The sequence below is a fragment of the Canis lupus genome, chromosome 31 (assembly GCF_048164855.1).
Source record: "Canis lupus baileyi chromosome 31, mCanLup2.hap1, whole genome shotgun sequence".
NCBI lineage: Eukaryota > Metazoa > Chordata > Mammalia > Carnivora > Canidae > Canis > Canis lupus.
In genome coordinates, this window is record NC_132868.1 from 28,560,509 (window position 1) to 28,575,298 (window position 14,790).

The 14,790-nt window shown below is 37.9% G+C and overlaps 1 protein-coding gene across 1 annotated transcript in view; it reads left to right on the plus strand.

Annotated features, from left to right (window-relative positions):
• Positions 1 to 14,790, plus strand: part of PPM1L (protein phosphatase, Mg2+/Mn2+ dependent 1L) — a 290,542-nt gene that overhangs the window by 188,390 nt on the left and 87,362 nt on the right. The window contains exon 2 of the mRNA XM_072807919.1: positions 2,763 to 2,937. Coding sequence (XP_072664020.1) covers positions 2,763 to 2,937 — 175 coding nt within the window. The remainder of the gene's footprint in view (positions 1 to 2,762; positions 2,938 to 14,790) is intronic.

Genomic DNA, 14,790 nt, shown 5'->3' on the forward strand with positions numbered 1-14,790 from the left:
TTTAGATTGCATATATAAGTGAGATCATATGGTAGTTGTATGACAGCCTCTTTTTAAACATAGGTTCAAGCTTGAACAAACGTAAGTTTTTAACTGCCATTTGAATACATTTAGAACATTACCTTGGTATAAAGGTGATTTCTTGAAAGATCTTAACAGAATCTAGTATTTTGCTAGAGTTGCTTTCTTTCTTTTCCTCTTAAAAATCTTTCCCAACAGAAAGAACCCCATGCATGAAGTTATACTGTTTTAGAAATGAAATGTCAGGGTCCCTGGGTGGCTCAGTTGGTTAAGCATCTGACTCTTGCTTTCGGCTCAGGTCATGATCTCAGGGTTGTGAGATCAAGCCCATGACTGGCCTGGCACTCCAGTGCAAAATCTGCTTGTCCTTCTCCCTTTGCTCCTCCACCTATTCTCTCTCTCTCTCTCTCTCTCTCTCTCTCTAAAATAAATAAATGAAATCTTAAAAAAAAAAAAGAAATGCCAAAATATAACTCCTATATAGTAAAAAGATATAGACTCTGTCCAAAGACCTACATCATGATTTTAATTAGAAAAGTAAATCAGTAGATATAATCAGAAGGAAATGTGTATACTTTCAGTAATAGGGAGTATACCAATACCTATAAACTGTACATTTTAAATTACTTCTGGTACCTCATAGATTATCTCCAGGGGAAAAAAATTACAGACAGATGTTACACTGAATAGCAAGGTAGTATGAGTCTAAGAATAGTTATTCAACTGTGTGTCTCTTCCTTTTCCAGTGTCAGGAGAAAATTGTTATTAAATTCTAGAATTAAATATGCTGTGCTAATGTTCTGAGTCCATTTACATTTCATGGAATAATTTTATTTGTTCTGCACTAGCTGGCTGGCAAGGAAATTGAACAATGTTTGGTGATATTTTAAAATTGTAATTTCATCAACAACTGACTTATGAAATCTAAATGTAAATCTGGAAATAAAAAGTGTTGTGTGCTATATTTGACCACTCTGAGGACTGATCTATAACTTTTCCTCATCATTTCCCGGTAGGCCTTTCCTGGAAGGTCAATTGTCATTATTCTGGCAAGCTTCTCTTCATCTTAAATTGTACTAACATTTAAAAGGAAAACTCTGAAGGTCACAAAAAAACATTTTAAGATCATTCTTAGAAATTACAATAGTAAGAGCACTGAAACAATACAGAAATGTGGGGAGTAAAAAGTGAGTATGTTCTGCAATTGGAATATAGCCCTCAATATCTTCTCCCACATGTATGATATTACAGAATAGCACATATACGTATGTGTATGCTGGTATTCTGTGACTTTGTTTTTTAATCTTAACAGTAATACCATGACATTCTTCCTTGCTGGTACCTATAGACCTATCTCATTTTTTTCCAAGGGTATAGAACATGCTGTTTGATAAAAAAAAAAAAAAAAAAAAAAAACCACAACAAACCCCTGTTGATGAGCATGTACAGTATATATGTCTGTGGGTGTGTTTAACTCAAACTTGTCTTAAATTATGCAATTAATAGCTATATGGGAATTTTTTAAAAATATTAAACTATGTGGAGGGGTCTTCTAGGCACTGCTAGGCAGTCCTTCTTAACAGTTTCTTTTATTTACATTTCCAAGTGGTTGTGAGTATAATTTTAAACAATATATGTATGCCTTTATTTATCTTATCAACTTCAGACTTTATGCATGTGATGCAGGGCCATACTGCAAGGAGATGCCAAACTCGTGGCATTCTTAAAAGGGGTGTTTTAAGAATTTCAGAATTCCCCTGATTCATACATGCCTCTCTATCATTTAATTTCTCTCTTAAAGTTCTGTTTAACTTTTAGCTATGATTCTCAACTGAGAGGGAGAAGAGTATGCTTTCTCCAGCCCATCAGCAGAGCATATCAGAATCTTTGGGGAGGTCTTTTTCAAAGTACGCATGCTTTCCTTCCTACCTTAAATGGAAGCATGCTTACTTGGTTGAAAAATCACTGCATGTAATTTCAGAGGTTACTCATCTGGAGGCTTTGGGCAGATTTTGTAGCAGAGAAAAAACAAGTTAAGAATGATGTGTGTGTGTGTGTGCGTGCACATAAGAAATAAATATATATATATATAAAGAAATGAAATTTCTTATAAGAAATTAAGAAATTTCTTATTTCTTATATATTTATAAGAAATATATATATATATATTTTTTTTTTTAAGTGGTAAACAGTTTAAGGAGCATCATTGTCCTAGATCTCTTCATTCTCTGTTTATCCCATTATTCCATCATCAGCCCCAGCAGAGCACTCTCCTTTCTATTCACTTCATAAGAGTTCCTATGAAGCATTAATGAGCGTAGAACATCAAAGCAGAGATGTGGATCTCATAGCATAGGTGGGCTCACTGCTGAGATAAGTGACTAGCTTCTACATTCTAGACAAGGGCAAGTGAGATTTATATCCAATAAATAGGATAAAATTATGATCATGGAGCCTTCAGAGTTCAGTGGAATAGTTGAAACTGAGTATTAACTCGTTGTATGCCAAACCAAATCCATCATCTCTCATACCTTTAAACTTGGTGGAAAATTCATGCAGCTCTGTGAGTCTATTTGAATATCCATACTTAGTAGAATGGACTCTAAAAATGACAACGACGAGGATATGCTTGTCCAAAGCATTGATTCCGCAGTGCTTTGAGTTTTCCCTACAGCACGTGAGGGGAAGGAAAAGCCTAAGATGAAAAATACTAATGGGTTTTCTATCTGTTTTAACTGCAGACTGCAGCTGAATATGTAAAATCAAGACTCCCAGAGGCTCTTAAACAGCATCTTCAGGACTACGAGAAGGACAAAGAAAATAGTGTTTTGTCTTACCAGACCATCCTTGAACAGCAGATTCTGTCAATTGACCGAGAAATGCTAGAAAAATTGACTGTATCCTATGATGAAGCAGGTATGTTTGTCTTTACACACACACACATACACTTTTTTTCTCCTTGCAGAAGTGTCTTTATAGACTTTGGTTACAATTAGGCCCTTTTCTGAGGTAGAAGATGAAGGGCAGACTGGATTCAAAGTTATATAACATGGATTAACAGTAAGTTTTTTCTCTGAAGCTTTAGTATCAAAAATTTCATCAAGAGATTTCTAAAAATGGCTCTTAAATCAAATCCCTCTAAAATTTTTGCTCTTTTTTAAATGGAATTTTTCTGGCCTTTCATGAACCATGTACTCTTATTGATTTAATCGTTTAAAGTGTCACTTCAGTTTTGGATACCAACTAAAAACTTTTACATCTGATAATCCCAGGATTGTTATTACTTCAAGTATTATTTTTTAATTTCAGAGATTTTTTTTCTTTTTCTAAAGAGGTACCTTTTTTCCCCTTGAAGTTTCAAGGTAAACTTCAATTTCTTTTCCTTTACCTCCTCTCATGAATTCCCACCCCTAATACCACATTGGAGGCTTTGGCTTACTACCTGCTTTAAGTTCATCCTATTTAAGGGAATTTCTTAATAAAGGCATGGACAGACTTCCTTGTAACACCATTTTAATTTAATATAAGGTCTGTCAGCTAAAGCCCAATTTTAATGAAACCAGTACACTATTACCTGGATTTTTAAATCTTTAATAAAATTACACTTGGGAGAAATACCCAGATTAAAATTGTCATTACTTGCCCCTTACTCCCCCTAAATGGAGGAAAATATAGGAAAATCGGTTGCTAATGGTCAAATGTTGATAATATCAATCCCCATTTCAATATCAGGAACTTCTGTCTCTGGTTTCACAAGGAAGTTGTTACTTTGCATTTTATTTTCTTCCTCATGATCTAAGCAGTCTCAGTGCTGACATTCTCAACATTTGATTTCAAGCTTGAATAGCAAACAGAAGAGCAAATATAAAAAGCAAACATTATGCTACCTATGTCTAAGCACTACAGGAATTTTCGAGTTGCCAATCTGCTGCCATTTACATTTTGCCCTCTAAACCCTTTACATCCCTGTTAGAATCTACATTTCTAGCCCAAGACATCTCTACTCTCTTTCTCTTTTGCTTATTAATTTTCCAGACACATTGGCTTTCCTCTGCCTGTTGGGTGGTTGGTTATTTGATCTCTGTATTTGTCTTGTTTTTAACATTCTTTTCTTTGGACTTCACATTTGTCTCCTCTCTCATCCCTGATGAAATAAAGTAAGGCTATGATCAGCCCAATCAAAATAATATAAATATTCATAGAATCTCAGAGATCATAGAACTCGTAGCCCACCCACTTCCTGTTCCCATAACCATTTTATGCTGAGAAAGCTGGGACCCACAGACCTGCCTGAAATCACATACTTAGATGTAGAGCTGGGACTCCAGCCTCCTAATTACTAATCAAGCTGGGCTTTCACTGCACTCAGACAGGTTCTCATTCCCTCAGAAGGCATTTGTGGAATGCATAGCAATATCCTAGGTAGTTGGAAGAAAGAGGAAAGAGTGTTGAAAAGAGGGGGAGGAATCTGAGATGCAGAAAATACAAATCTTGCTTAAAGTCTAGCTGGGGAGCTGAAACATCTGTGTATGACTTCTGGAAAACAATGCCTGAGGCTCCATAATGATGACAAACTATCAGAGGTAGGCTGAGGGATGTGGAGTAAAGGGATAGTGAAAGTGGCTCAGATTTTCAAAGGTATTCTTTTGGGACCAACATTAGTTTAAACCCTGAAGTACAAATCATGAACGTGGTTTTATGAAGAGAAGAGAGACATAGTCTGTGTGGATAACGGGGCTCAAGTGGACACGGAGGTGGTAATGACCATCAGCCTCAGCCTCTTCCCACTCAATTTTACCTTCTTTGGGAATAATTTTCCACTCACCTGCACTGTTGTGAAGCAACTACTACTCTGCATAGAGACACTTATCCGTGGACTTTAGGGGCAAATACTTTGGGATGGGATTTGTCAGTAAAGCCTGCAGTGTGAAGCAGTGGAAGGCATACAGGGTCAGAAGCTGGAGATCTACATTAGGGGACTTTCCTCTGGCTTAATACTGGTGTGAGCTTTAAGCAAATTCATCTCATAGAGCCTCTGTTTCTGCATCTATAGGGTTGGGCTAGTAATTACTCACAGGGTTATTATGATAAAATATAGCATGTTTGCGGAAGTCCTTAGAGATCATATTGCAAATGCTACTAATGTTGAATGAGAACAGATTTGGATCTTGTCTGTCCCTCAGACCAGTTTAAAATGCCTTTAAGAGTGTTTTCTTGGCATATAATGTTTGGGAAGACAGAGGGAAATTTTTTTTTAATGAGATTTTAATAAATGATCTTCAGATGCTTTGAGAAGTCAAGCAACATCTATTTGTTAAGTCACCTATCTGGGCCTGATTTACCCTTGGTCGTCATTCCTGCATGAGATGACACATTTTGTGGGGGCTGAGTATATGTGTATGAATAAATGAATGTCACTATGTGTTGTCAGATCAAAAGGTCACTGCCTCCTCCTGCATTACTCATATACTAAAGATTCCATTTAAAGAAAGAGAAAATACAAAAAAAAGATACTGCTGTTTAACAGAAAAAAATATTTCATTGTAATACAAAAGAATTGGGATAGAAAATTGGTAAAAAAAATTACATATATATGTATATATCCAATACCTTCAGAGACAAACATCCTATACTAAGACACTCATTGCTTCTACTGTTTAGCTTCTTATACTATCCCAGCTTTGATGTTCTCACATTCTTAATTCAGCTTTCCTAGTTTGAGGAAGTAGTTAATTGTTAATTGGACACTAGCCTGGTCTCTTGAGAGGTTAATTTGTCTTTAATGCTCATCCACTGATAAATCAGCCCAAGTGACTTACTGACAGTTGCCACCATCTGTGGCTTCTAAACTTCTAAAAACCAATTAATGAAAAAATACGTAGACACTTGTCTGAAAGCATTGGCTCAGAACCTTTTCTCCCTCCCTTCTCTTTCTTAATCTTTCCTTCTCAGCATCCTCCTCTCTTTTCCTTAAGTATCCATCCTTAATACTTTACTCACTCACAGTTCAAATATCTGGCAAACTGACAAACCTGAAATTTAGCAAAGAAATTAGAAGTTAGGATATGCCACATGCAGCCATACCATGTTGCAAATTTTGTGGACAAGCCCATACAACAGAGGCTTTAGATTCTTACCTATCATCTATATATATTTATTTTATATTGTTCTGATTAATTAGGTTATATTTTCCAATGTGATATTTTCTTTTTTTAAATTCTTTTTCTGACTTGGAGTGCATTTTTTTTGCAGGAATAGAGATAAGTAGAATGATATAAGACAATAGTAATTATAAATAATCCTACTTTTGTAAACATTTGGTGCATTTCTCAAACTCAAAGCATTTTTGAAATATGGTTGATATTCTGTGGTTTTATATTCTGCTTTCTTCACTTAACATTAGAACATAAGGCTCCCTCATTTCATTAAAACCTCTTTATGTGAAGATAATTTTAATGGCCGCACAATATTCAGTTCTTAAAAGTACTACTCACTAAACGTTCTCCTGTGTTGGACATTTATGGTTCTTATTTGTTTCTGCTATAATGAATTGTGCTGCAATGAATATGGTGGGCATTTGTCTGTGTTTCATATTACTCTAGAGAATAGACTTTAGAAAACAGGAGTTTAAAATTAGAATTAGAAGGTGGGGGAAGGGGATGACAATTGGAGCAGACACTGAGGACAGCAAGGAATACGAGTAAAGAGGAAATCTGCAGAAATCTGTAAAAAGCAGTTGTCATATTCCCAGCATTGCACTACGCTCTGTGAAATCGGCATTTGTAGACTCTATTAGAGAACTGACATGACTGATCTTCAGAGTAGTGATCTTGACTCACAGAGAATGTTAATTATATTTTGTATATAAAAATAGAAATTGTGTAAACCAGTTTAGAAAGACTTTCATCAAAGTGGTTTATTTTTAAGTTTTGACAGGAATAAAGCTGTTTTGTGGTATAATTGAAAGAGGTGTTGGAACCAAAAGACCCAGACTATATTCTAACTCTAGTGCCAACCAGGTATATGATCTTGAGTGAGTCACCCAACCTCCCAGAGGCCCATTTTCCCCTAAATCAAAGGGATAGGGGCACCTGGGTGACCCAGTTGGTTAAGCATCTGACTTGGTTTTGGCTCAGGTCATGAGATCATGCCCCGCATTGCACTCCATGCTCAGTGAGGAGTCTGCTAAAGTTTCTTTCTCCCTCTCCCTCTACCCCTTCTCGAACTGATGCTCTCTCTCTCTCTCTAAAGTGAACAAGTAAACTTTAATAAATGAATCTTTGAATAAAAGACATGAACAGGATCCCATAGATGTCTTCCATTTCTAAAACTAACTGATCTCGACACTGGAAAAGTCAGGTTCCATAGTTTCTGCAAGTTGGTATGTGACTTTATCTTGAACCTTCTGCTTGCTCTATTGCCTTTTTCTTCCCCCTCTACATGGCCCACATAATCTGTACAAAATATCTGCTAAAACAAAACAAAACAAAACAAAAAAACCATCTCACAGCTTTCCAGGCATCGGCACAAGAAAATACCTAGACATACTTTTGTTAGTGGGATGGGGAATGAGACTGTAAGAGTCAAGCAAAACAAGATTTTGGAAGGAGAGGTTCTGAGCCATCGTTCATGGATCCTCATTATCACAGCTTAGAGGGATGCCGATGCCTGGGTGGCTCAGCCGTTATGCCCCTGCCTTCAGCTCAGGGCGTGATGATGGAGTCCCACATCAGGCTCCCTCCATGGAGCCTGCTTCTCCCTCTGCCTCTGTCTCTGCCTCTTTCTCTCTCTCTGTCTTTCATGAATAAATAAAGAAAATCTTTAAAAAAAAGCTTAGATATTTCTGTTAGCATTTATTAATACTAAGCAGAATTCAGAGTAAGAAGAAGGGTGTATTTTGCATTTGATCTATGAATGTTTTTCTTTGAATTGAAGTACAGGTTCATACACATTTCAACAGGTTGGGTTTAGCATAGAAAAATTTACAAAGAAAGCAGTGGCATGATTTGAGAAGAGATCAAAATAGCATTTCACACTGTCTCACAGAGCATCATTAGCATACATTTTCTTAATTTGTCATAGTGGGCAAAGTGGAAGGGTTGAAATAGCTGGAGAGGGGATCCTTCTTCGTACTATTTATTTTTATGCTGGTATATCATTCATATTTCTTCAAATAATCTCAAGTTGTTTTTAAGGGTTTTGTGTGTGTGTGTGTGTTTGTTTGGGGTTTTTCTAGTTTAGGCATGAATAAATAGCCGACATGTGCTCTGGTTAGGGATAAAGTAGGATGGCTTGTAATGCCTTGTATTTGAGGGAATTGTGAGATGAGTAGGGCCATTCATTTGAGAGTAAGATTCTCTGCCTCACACTCAGGAACCCGAAGGCATTGGAAATGGGAGTGAAGAGCTGTCTGCCCAGTGTACCTGTAGTGGGCAACCTGCCTACTCCTGCCCTCCTCTGCAGGCCTCGGACACAGTTGCCTAAGTTATTTACTGATTAGAGCTTCATCTCAGAGTTAAACCTAAGACCAGCAAGGGTTTTACTTCTGTTCTGACAGTTCACTAAAAACCCATATAGCTTTCCGATGAGCATATGTTTCCACCTTGTCCGGAGAGCACCAGATAGTGCAGATGAAGCAAGGGAGAGAACTCAGCTGGCTGTTTGTTGTGTTCATTTGGGCATCGGTAAAGCTGGGGACCTGCAGATCCATTTACAAGTGTCAGGCAATCACATACAACTTTCCCAGAGGAGGTGAGATAGAAAGAGTGGCATTAATTTTTTAGCCTTTGCTTTGTGATTCCCTGATGCAGCTCTGTATTAGAAATTCCCGGGAGCTGTGCCCAAGCAAAGCTACCTGCCGTGCAAGACGCACCAAGTCCTATAATGTAGTTTTGGAGAAATAGCTTTTAAAAAGGGTGGAGAGTGTGCTCTAAGCAGTTTAGGAAGTAGCCAGAGGGTTTACCTCCTACTGAGCTTATTTTATTCTTCGCAAAATAGATGGTACCTTAAAGTTACACCTACGATTTAATTGAGCCATTAATGTCAGAGTAATCAGTGATCTCAAAAGGAAAGCCATTTACTGTCATGGGGAAAAAATTGAACACACATTGGGAAACTAAACCAAGGAAAGAGACTGTGAATTATTTAGGGCCCTTTCAGGTTTTCTAAGAACATAAAAAATGCAGTAAAAGGCATTTGCAGGAAGTTCTTCACTCTAACAAATAGAGTAAATTTCTCAGTATGTTTCTCAAACACATCCTGAGGGAAGGAGTAGCACTAAGGTTTCCTCACTTTATATCTTCAATCAGGACCTCATTTCTGAGCTCAAAAGATACTCTTGCCAGAGCCTTGATTACAGGATTTGGAAAAAAGGGAAAAATAGGGACCCAAAAGAAACTTATTAAGGGAAATTCAGTATTGATTGTACGATCTCTAACACTAACTTCTGAATTTCTTTTCTTTTCTTTTCTTTTCTTTTCTTTTCTTTCTTTTCTTTTCTTTTCTTTTTTTTTCTTTTCTTTTCTTCCTTTTCTTTTCTTTTCTTTTCATTCCTTTTCTTTTCTTTCTTTTTTTTCTAAGTAGGCTCCCTGGAGCCCAACATGAGGCTTAAACTCATGACCCTGAGATCAAGCCCCAAGCTGAGATCGGGAGTCAGATGTTTAACCGACTGAGCCACCCAGGTGCCCCCCAACTTCTGTATTTCTGTAAAAGACTAAATCTGTTTTATTTTTCCATTATAAGAGTGATATAAATACATTCTAGGACATTTTTTTTTAATGGCAAAACAGAAAAGATAATCTCTAATTCTACCACTTAAATATAACCACTGTCTTTAGTATAATTACTTCCACTCATTTTTCTCTGTTGAGTTTTAGTTCTTTATGCCCAATTATATTTTTTTTCATGTAAGCCTGAAATGTAGTCATATCTCTCTATGCTCTTATAAACTGCTCAGAAAAGTAATTGTAATGGTTACAAAATAACCTATTGAGTGGATATGCCATAGTTACCATTCACATAACCTTTTAATATTTCTAACATGGTGCCTCCCTTTTTTATCCACAGTTGAGTTCTCATCACCACGTAGAATCCCTGAGTTTGAAGGTCTGTGAAAAGATGAGGATGATAGTATTATTAATAAAAACATAATGAGGACTTTTGTAATGCAGCCAATTGTTAGTCATTTGACAGTGGGAGCAGAAGACTAAAATAGGTGTTCAGAAACCATTTATAAACTGAGAACATCTTTCTGGCCAATGATAGCAATCTTTTTAATCATGCTAATTTATTTGAATTTTAGTTAAATTCTTACATTTCCCCTTTTTCTCATAGATTCGGAAAGCCAAGGGGTCAGGGAATAGTAACAAAGTAACTTTACCATCTATAAACTAGAAAACTCTAGGCCATAGCTGTTGGAAAGTATCCAAACATGTCCATGAGCTCTGGGGCCAGTTTCCGTGTCTGTGATGGGACATTGCACCTTGCTCTGCTTGCTTTCTTCCACTGTTAAAAAGGACATTGCATTAGGTATTTTCTTAAGTTTCTCTCAGCTTTACCAATGTGTGACTCTGTCTTTAGTTCATTTAACATTCATTGGTTTATTTAAGTCCCCACTCTGTAAACATTTGAGCACCTGTGAACCCGGCATGGTGCCTTCCCCTGGGAATGCCCCAGTGACCATGTGGCCAGGTGTGTGTGCATGCATATGTGTGTGTGCACATGTGCGTAGTGGTGGGAGGCCAGAGAGACGGCAGGAGTATAACTGGAATACGTGGAGTTGGTCCTGTAGAGGGTATGTTCAGAGGACAGTGTATGTGTGGAGGAGGAAGGAATTAGGTTTGGGATGAGGAATTGTTCTTAAATTAGAAAATCATAAGAGAATCCATAAGCCTCTTGAACCATAATGTCAGTTGCATTTTTAAAGGCAGGCTTATTGTGGCTAATGCTTTATGTCCTCTTTGCTTCCTGTGATTATGTACCAGTGCCTCATACAGATCTGCTCTTGCCCTCTGCCTATTGTGCCTCTTCCGCATTTTACTTTTTTTTTTTTTAAGATTTATTTATGTACTTATTTGAGAGAGAGCGCACTCGAGAGCACGCACACATGCGTGCAAGTAGGGAGAGGGACAGAGAGAGAATCTGAAGTCCAAGGCAGGGCTTAATCCCATGACCCTGAGATCATGACCTCTGCTGAAACCAAGAGTCAGTTGGACACTTAAGCAACTGAGCCACCTGGGTGCCCCCACCTTCCACATTTTTAAGTGTTGCTCTCCAACTAATATTAATTAGTTTACATTAATTAGCCCTCATCAATATATTATCAGCATTGCCTGTTTTCTTATGAGATCTCCAAAATTTAAAGAAAAAATAATTCAGACTGAATTTTGTGGAAGTCATACAATGGGGAGTTATTTTTTTTTTTTAAATCACATTCCCCAACTTCATTTTGCATTTTTAGCAGAAAGCCTCATATCCACTCTGAAAATACATTGATCCAAGTTTTGTAGTGTGCAGAAAAAAAATTTTTAATTTTGAAGAACTGTGCTGAGAATACTGCAAACCGCAAGCTGACACTGAGATTCAGAATCAGGAAGCGCTACCTCTAGTGATTAAAACATTTCAATGGAGCTGTGTTTATCTTTCTAATCAAGTTGTCATTGTTTGCCACAAGGGAAGTAATGTTATTACCTGCTCTAAAGTAGTATTTGATTATGAGGACTTAAGAAAATGTGTACACTTCAAAGAAAATAATTGTACCAGGTGGTCATAATTTAGACTGCATTGGCCAGCCAGAGACAGGCTGCTGATAGTATCTGTATCTCTTCCTCTCTGCACTATTGGAATTTTGTAACCACGATTCTACAGACTTCGTTGGAATGCTTGTAATAAATTTTAATGAGATCTAAGTTAATTGTAAAACCTTCAGTCTGTAGGGAAAAATAGGCGAGTTTTTAAAGTGCCAGAATTTCTAATGTACCGTGACTGTCCATTTGCAGTAGTGAGATGTAAGCAAAATGCATCCTCTGGCTGACTTTCAGACTCGGAAGATCTGTAATCATAGGCAGCTGGACTGCTGTTTAATGTCATTTTGCAAGAATGTTAAATTTAATCTTTGGGAGCTACCCGACACTCCAAAGTTTCATTCGGTAAATGGCCTTCTGAAAGGCACCGTTTTCAAGCCACCCTCTCTTGCCCAGAGAAGTTTTCAATGTGTTTGCTTCTTTAGTTAATGTCCTTGTCTTGAGGCTGTGTGGCTTAGGCCATTTCTGATGAGGCCGAAGTGATGAAGAGTTTCTGCAGTACCTCCCCTCCAGAAGCACCTGAATGTGCTCTTGTAGGTCTGTAATCAGTCCAAGGGAGCTATAAATCAACCACAGAGAGATCACCATGACAAACCCTGTTCATCCAACACACACGTCCGCTGTGTACGGGGCTCTGGCTAGGTGCTGAGAGTCTAAGAAATGGGGAAGGACAGTCAACTATAAAGTCTTTTCCCTTTGAATTTATTGCTACTGTTGACTGTGGTCTCTATAAACCCATCCTCTAACTGAGACTTGCCTCGAAATGACACCTTTACTGGCTCCTTCCTTACCAGAGTCAGGGCTTTCCATTCCTCTCACCTTGGCCCTCCTTGTTCAAGGAGGTAACACAAATTACACTCTTGCTGTTTCTATCCTACTTTCTTCCTCAGAGTTTGATTTACATACAATCAATATATATACACATATAATAATGATGTTACAATAAAAATAAAAAATCAAAGTCAAAAAGAGAGAAGGCAGCAGATGTACTAGACATGAAGAATAGACAAAATAAAAATGTTTTTTGCAACAGGGACAACTTCTCTTCTGGTACTAGAGCTTATGTAGATTTTTTTCAAAAGGCATCTTGTAAAAGGGACATTGAACAACATTTTATCAACCTGGATTCCCTTAAAGCAGAGCCTAGAACAAAAGCCCTGAGTGCAGATAGTTAATTTAGGAATGGGGTCCCAAAGAACGGAGGAGTGAGGGGCATTGGGAGTGGAAAAGGAAGCAAGGGAAAAGAGAAACCAGGGAAAGCTAACATTAATGAGGACACATTATGGAGTTGGCCTCCCCTGAGGGTGACTGCTGCTTCTGCCTACAGAGGAAGCTTATGAACTGCATCCCAGACCACCCACTAGGAGGTGAAAGTAGAAGCATTAGGTACTAGTCCCACTCCTCACTTGTCAACTGTAGCTCCACGCATGTGAACTTCTCTGCACTTCTGGTTTACATATGCCTGAGTGCTGAGTGGATCCAGCAGGCTTGCCACACCTTGGCATTGGGGAAGCTCCCAGGAAGGAAGCTAGTAATAAATGGCTCAGGGCAAGGCTGAATTGGGGCTGATCTGGTGCCAGCACCAGTCACCAGGTTAAAAGGTGGGACCAAGAGAATGCAAAATGGTAAGTAGGAGGAGTCTCATATGAGCGCAACAAATGAAATCTTAAAACAACTTTATGGGAAATACATGTGAGTTTGTTTTATTGTCATTTCTTGTATAACAACCATCTATAAAAGCCAAGGATACATTATTCATATTTTTCAAAGCTCTGGTATAGCATGTGGCTCTATCCAATGCAGAGAGTGTTCAAATGCATTTATAGGAAAATCTTACATACAGCAGAAGACAAAAGGAGAGAGTATTTTGTTTGATGTAACAGCTGGCAGCTTCCCAGCTCAAACCAAAATAATTGACTAATCCTCATTTTTATGGCTAATGAATTCAAGTACCTGGGCTTTTCAACCTGAGAAGCACAGTGAGATCCAGCTTTTCACCAGTATAAAAATTAATTACCTACCATAGATAACTCACAACAGTGGTTACTCTGGAGAGGAGAAGCTGGGGAAGAAGACTTACATTTTTATCCTCTTATTGTATTGTTTGAATTTTTAACTTCGTTCATGCATTTTCTATTTTTTTTAATTTTCAAAAAATAAATAAAACTAAACAAGCCTTCCTAGCACATTTCCCCTTATCTTCAATGCTGGAAATAGAATATAATAAGTCTGAAAGCCATTCTCCTGGTCTTCAATAGAGCTTATCACTCCTAAGTCATATATATCCCTGGAATAAGTCAAGAAAAGAACTCAGCAACAAGGTCAGCCATCATGGAACTGCAATGTCAAGGTCAGAGAAGGTCAGTAGAGAGACCAACTCTACCAATGGACAGACACCTGGGCTCCAGGGCTTCTGCCATAGTGTTCTTGGTAGTCTTTATGCCCTGAGCCAGCACTGGTACCAGAGTCCAGTGAGTGCTAGCCTTATTGCAAAAAAAAAAAAAAAAAAAGGAAAATTCACCTGAAAGAGAACAGAGCTCATGGGCAGTGAGCTGATATGGATACAGCATTGTCTTTTTTTTCTTTTGCTTCAAATTTTTATTTAAGTTCTAGTTAGTTAGCATATAGTGTAACATTGGTTTCAGGAGTAGAATTTAGTGACTCATCACTTACATATACACCCAGTGCTCATCACAAGTGCCCTCCTTAATGACCATCACCCACTTAGCCCACCCCCCACCCACCTCCTTCCATCAACCCTCGGTTTGTTCTCTATAGCTAAGAATCTCTTATGGTTTCCTTCCTTCTCTCTTTTATCCCCCTTCCCCTCTGTTCATCTTTTTGTTTCTTAAATTCCACATATGAGGGGAATCATGGTATTTGTCTTTTTCTGACTGATTTATTTTGCTTAACATCAGACTCTCTAGTTCCATCCACGTCATGGCAAGATTTCATTTTTTTTGATGGC